Here is a 6,214-nt window from a genome sequence, read left to right on the forward strand (position 1 = left end):
CACAGGAAGCTCTACAATGAAATTCTGCAACCAAGTACCAAGCAAATATTAAATGTAAAATACAATTCTGAAAGAGAAAATAAACTTTGTCAACACTCTGGAACAGCACTAGAATTGTTTGAAACATGGTGAATGTTCTGCACTTGTATAGAGCTTTTTCCACCACCTCGCATGGCGCATGGTGCATGACTGCTGCCATGCGAGGTGCTGCCAGACCCACTGGGAGCAGTTTGGGGTTCAGTGTCTTGCCCAAAGGCACTTCGACGTGCAGACAGTCAGAGCTGGGATTCAAACCACCGACCTTCTGATCACTGGACGACCCACTCTACCAACCGCCCTGGTTGAATTGAATCAGGGCGGTTGGTAGGGTGGGTCGTCATCGCTATGTTCTTTGTATTTTTGAATGTTTTTGTACAGTTTGAGCCTTTGATGCTAATTAGCAGCAGTTCCTCGGTAAGTTGCTGCAAAATAAGACAAACAGTAACGGAATCGTTCAAAATGCACCCAAGCTCAGCCTCCAGTTAGATCAGGTTAGATGTTCTCCGGGGGCCACGTCAGCATTACGGCTGCCCTCAAAGGGCCAGTTGTAAATGTAACTAAATGTAATGTAATGTAAATAAAATGTAACTACTCCTTAACATGCTGCTAAATAACTGTATTTACTACTACATACTTAATTAAATGGTAAATATTACATATGCAATTGCATAGTTCTAAAAATATATCGATACCTTACTGCTGTAAAAATATCCGCCGAGGTTATGTAATCGCCGGCGTCTGTCTGTAATTTGTTCTTCAATATCTCCATTGATTACTGACCGATATTTAGGGAATTTAACACAGTCATGTGGGGGGGGGGGGGGGGCTCTATCTCACCACTGAATATCATCTGGGTCGGATCCAGAATGGAGTCAGCAACAAATATTTAATTTTAACATTAAAACCATTTACAGATTAGAAATCAGTTACAAATACACATCAACTCTGATTCACTTTTACTTTTCAGCATTTTACTAAAACAAATGTCTGCACAAAGCTCTCGGGGGCCACAAAAAATGACGTGGGGGGGGGCCACATTGGCCCCCGGGCCTTGAGTTTGACACATATGGTCTAGAGAATACTATGGAAGATTTACAAAAGGAATCACTAGCAAGAGAGGCACAGGAGGCCAGGTCAGGAAGGAATGGACACAAGAGGAAGCCGGAAACAACGAGACACAGGTGATGATGATGAGGGCAGGGAGACGGTGGGGTGAGAACACACGAGAGACAGGAAGTCAGAAACATGTGACTGAGAGGACAGGACGGGTCATGACATATGAAAATAACTGCCACCCATCCCTCTCTTCTTCCTTCCTTCCATCCCTCCATCCATCCACCCACTTGTACACAGCCTCAATCAGCTCGTCTACAGTGACTTTATCCTGCTTGCGGGATGCGGGTATTTCTGGATCCCATCCCAGCTGACATACGGGTGAGAGGCGGGGTACACCCCGGATGCGTTGCCAGCGCTTCGCCAGGCCACACATAGACAGACAACCACTCTCACACACACACACACACTATGGACAATGTCGAGAAATCAATTCACCAAAGCTGCATGCTTTTGGAGGAAACCGGAGAACCTGGAGAGAACCCACAAAGTCCACTCAGAAGGGAATCAAACCCAGGACCTTCATTCTGTGAGCCACCATGCATGCAGGGTGTGTGTGTGTGTGTGTGTGTGTGTGTGTGTGTGCCAGCCATGCAGCACAGCGGCGATGGCAGCATTCCCAGAAACGCAGCTTGTTCACACTTAGCTTGATTCAATTGTTTGAAACAGGAAGTAGAACGGCTGACCTCAAACTGACAATCGAATATCAGCTGCAGTTTGATAGCAACACTTCCTGGATCCAGTCGTACACTGATCCCTCTGTATAGTAAGACACACACACACACACACACACACACACACTCACACCTAAAGTCCTCCCAGCCCCAAACACAAGGCAGACTATTAAGAGCAGGATGCTCCGTGGTCCGTCTGAAGCCTCGGGAGGGGGTGGAGTCACGCTGTGGCGTTACAGGCCGCGTTCCTAGAAGATGTGAAATAGAACCGACCTCTACGACCTCAGGCAACTCCGAGACACGAGGTCAAGCACAACCAACTCCAGGCACACGTGTGTGTGTGTGTGTGTGTGTCCTGAACTCTGTAATACTGAGGGAGAAGAAATACATTAATACAAATGAGCCTTTTCTAATGTCCTCCAGGGATTACACACGGCTCAGCAGCTAAAGGAGAACATCCACATCAGGAGGCTGAGCGTCAGGCTGGAGTACTCATTGAGCTAGCAGTCTTCACCACCTGCCCATCATAGGGGCAAACGTGTGCAGATCTACCCCATGGCCCTTTGTGGAAGGGTGAGTAATCCCCGACATCCCTGAGGCACCTATGAATAAGCTCATGTATCTTGATTACATGCTCCGTCCTCCTGCACCGCGTCTCGACGTTCCAGAGGTGTGACGCTGCAGCGAAGGCTCTAAGGCAGTGGTCCCCAACCAGCGGGCCGCGGCCCGGTACTGGTCCGTGGCAGGAAAAAGGTTGGGGACCACTGCTCTAAGGCCTTTCTGAGCTCCATTCAGACAATGGAAAAGAAATACCGAGCTTTTTCCAACCTGAGGACGTCTTGCACAATGAAACCCTTGGACCTGGCCAGCCGGGTCAGAAAGCTTCTCCTGCTGCGGCCCATCTTCCTCTCCACCAGGTACAGCCGCACGTCCCCAAACTTCACCTCCTCGCCTGCGGGGGCTGCAGCCTCCTCTGGTCGCGGCCTTTTTCTGAGCATCTCTCTGCAGGTAGAATCCAAAGTGATTCTGCTCCTCGACCCTGGAACGCACCCACGATGGTGGAGCTGGAGCCGCCCGTTTCTTTGTTTGGCTCGGTGTCAGATAGAGATGGGTTTGGGTTGGAGGCAGGAAAAAGGCTCTGGCAGCAGGTGCGGAGGATTTGGTGTTTACTAAAAGCCACCTGGCAAGATGAAACGACTGACAAGGGGAACGTCGCACGCTGCTGGCGTGTCTTCGGTCGCCGAGAGAGAGACGCAGCGGAGGGAAGTAAACGGCACCTGATGCAGCTCTAAGGTCCCCTTTAGGGGGGGGGGGGGGAACTCACCCTCTCATTATGTCCAGATCAAGTTTCCTCCACAGCTTTAATTATGGGATGCGTTTCCCCTGAGCGCCACGGCCTCTGTGCAGCTATTGTAATGGGAAAGCCAGGAACTCTGACGCCCCCCCCGCATGCAGCGCTCCATAAAGCTCGGTGGGGCCTTTAGACTGTTTCACTTCCCTGCTTCCAGCGGGATACTTGCAGCTTCAGCCGCTGCCTCGGGTTGAAACAATGGCTGGGAAGTCACTGCGCTGTAATAATGCTTCAGTCGACCGCGGAGGAGTGACGTGATGATCTGGACCGGGGGGGGGGGGGGGGGGGCATCATTATCCCCGTCCTCTGTCGGCCACACTGAGTTTATGACACTGTTCTCATTAGCGCAGGCTTCTGGTGGTCAACAGGTGTCACAGAGCAGACTGGACTCATGGACTATTTACCGCAGCCATCAATCAGCCTTATATCAGGACGCCGGCGCCCACTCAACCTCAGGCTCAGCGTACGCCCTGAGATAGATGCTAGCTACAGCGCTATGCTGCAGCGTACGCCCTGAGATAGATGCTATAGCTACAGCGCTAGGCTGCAGCGTACGCCCTGAGATAGATGCTAGCTACAGCGCTATGCTGCAGCGTACGCCCTGAGATAGATGCTAGCTACAGCGCTATGCTGCAGCGTACGCCCTGAGATAGATGCTATAGCTACAGCGCTAGGCTGCAGCGTACGCCCTGAGATAGATGCTAGCTACAGCGCTATGCTGCAGCGTACGCCCTGAGATAGATGCTAGCTACAGCGCTATGCTGCAGCGTACGCCCTGAGATAGATGCTAGCTACAGCGCTATGCTGCAGCGTACGCCCTGAGATAGATGCTAGCTACAGCAATATGCTGCAGCGTACGCCCTGAGATAGATGCTAGCTACAGCGCTATGCTGCAGCGTACGCCCTGAGATAGATGCTAGCTACAGCGCTATGCTGCAGCGTACGCCCTGAGATAGATGCTAGCTACAGCGCTATGCTGCAGCGTACGCCCTGAGATAGATGCTAGCTGCAGCGCTATGCTGCAGCGTACGCCCTGAGATAGATGCTATAGCTACAGCGCTATGCTGCAGCGTACGCCCTGAGATAGATGCTATAGCTACAGCGCTATGCTGCAGCGTACGCCCTGAGATAGATGCTATAGCTACAGCGCTTGGCTGCAGCGTACGCCCTGAGATAGATGCTATAGCTACAGCTCTATGCTGCAGCGTACGCCCTGAGATAGATGCTAGCTACAGCGCTAGGCTGCAGCGTACACCCTAAGATAGATGCTAGCTACAGCGCTATGATGTAGCTTACACCCTAAGATAGATGCTAGCTACAGCGCTAGGCTGCAGCGTGCGCCCTAAGATAGATGCTAGCTGCAGCGCTATGCTGCAGCGTACGCCCTGAGATAGATGCTAGCTACAGCGCTATGCTGCAGCGTACGCCCTGAGATAGATGCTAGCTACAGCGCTATGCTGCAGCGTACGCCCTGAGATAGATGCTAGCTACAGCGCTATGCTGCAGCGTACGCCCTAAGATAGATGCTATAGCTACAGCGCTATGCTGCAGCGTACGCCCTGAGATAGATGCTATAGCTACAGCGCTATGCTGCAGCGTACGCCCTGAGATAGATGCTATAGCTACAGCGCTATGCTGCAGCGTACGCCCTGAGATAGATGCTATAGCTACAGCGCTTGGCTGCAGCGTACGCCCTGAGATAGATGCTATAGCTACAGCTCTATGCTGCAGCGTACGCCCTGAGATAGATGCTAGCTACAGCGCTAGGCTGCAGCGTACACCCTAAGATAGATGCTAGCTACAGCGCTATGATGTAGCTTACACCCTAAGATAGATGCTAGCTACAGCGCTAGGCTGCAGCGTGCGCCCTAAGATAGATGCTAGCTACAGCGCTAGGCTGCAGCGTGCGCCCTAAGATAGATGCTAGCTACAGCGTACGCCCTAAGATAGATGCTAGCTACAGCGCTATGCTGTAGCTTACGCCCTAAGATAGATGCTAGCTACAGTGTTAGGCTGCAGCGTACGCCGTAAAATACACTAAGTTTTTTAAAAAAACAAATAAGTACAGAACACATCACAGAAACAGCAGGAGTGGATACACAGATGTGTATCAGCAGCAGTAAAACTAATATAATCACGCAGTGCAAACAGAACAGTGCACGTTACCGGTAGTAAAATGTTCATGAGTCTTACAGCCGAGGGGAAGAAGCTGTTCTTGTGGCGGGAGGTTTGCCCTGAGGCACGATTTCTTCCAGACGTGTTTCAGTAGATGATTACAGACCTACCAAACGACGAAGGATTGACTGGATGGTTTATTTACCTGTTTTGGGTTGATAAGGACCCAAAATTATCACAATCGTGTAGAAACATGGGAAAAGTGAGTTTTTCATAACATGTCCGCTTTACAGTTCATATAAATATACAGAAAGTGCCGCTAATTAAACGCAAGCTAAGGTGCAGCTGTAATATTAGCGTGTGCAGTATGTGTTCGGTTCACTTTTACAGTCAACCCCTGAATCTGAATGCCAGCGTGGCTTCTCTGCATCATACAGAAAGCATCGACTTGGACAGACAGTCCACGATGAGGAGGACCTGCAGGACAGCATGATCTCACAGACCCGTTGGTGCTGGTGCTGTTGGGTTTCAATCCTGCCTCACACAAGGGCAGGCTGTCGAAGTCAACATTTATGTTTGCCTCTGAAAGCCTTAAATCAGCCTTCGTTTTTGAAAGCATTTTTTACACAATATATCTGTTAATATGCTGTGCATTTATATACATTCTGTATTTCACTTTGTTTGGCAGTAACTTCTGTTCCGCATCTTGACGGTTCATTCCAAGCATGTTGACCATGTGGCGCTAAGCATGTCATCAAGCAACAGGCGGTAGCATATCCATTTCCTGTCTGGTGAATGTGGATCTCAGTCTGCAGCTCGGACGGATCGCGTACCTGATCAGGTGTGGCAGAATGCATCATTAGTGAGGAAAGTATTCATGTCATGATACGCGGTGAGGACCCAGTCATTGAAAAAATCCGTT

At 50.3% G+C, this 6,214-nt stretch overlaps 1 protein-coding gene across 1 annotated transcript in view; it reads right to left on the reverse strand.

The window, feature by feature from the left end:
• dntt (deoxynucleotidyltransferase, terminal) overlaps positions 1-2,824 on the reverse strand; it is a 37,784-nt gene extending 34,960 nt beyond the window's left edge. Inside the window, exon 1 of the mRNA XM_068741136.1 lies at positions 2,655-2,824. Coding sequence (XP_068597237.1) covers positions 2,655-2,824 — 170 coding nt within the window. The remainder of the gene's footprint in view (positions 1-2,654) is intronic.
• Positions 2,825-6,214: the final 3,390 nt, after the last annotated feature.

The sequence above is a fragment of the Brachionichthys hirsutus genome, chromosome 7 (assembly GCF_040956055.1).
Source record: "Brachionichthys hirsutus isolate HB-005 chromosome 7, CSIRO-AGI_Bhir_v1, whole genome shotgun sequence".
In the NCBI taxonomy this organism is placed as follows: domain Eukaryota; kingdom Metazoa; phylum Chordata; class Actinopteri; order Lophiiformes; family Brachionichthyidae; genus Brachionichthys; species Brachionichthys hirsutus.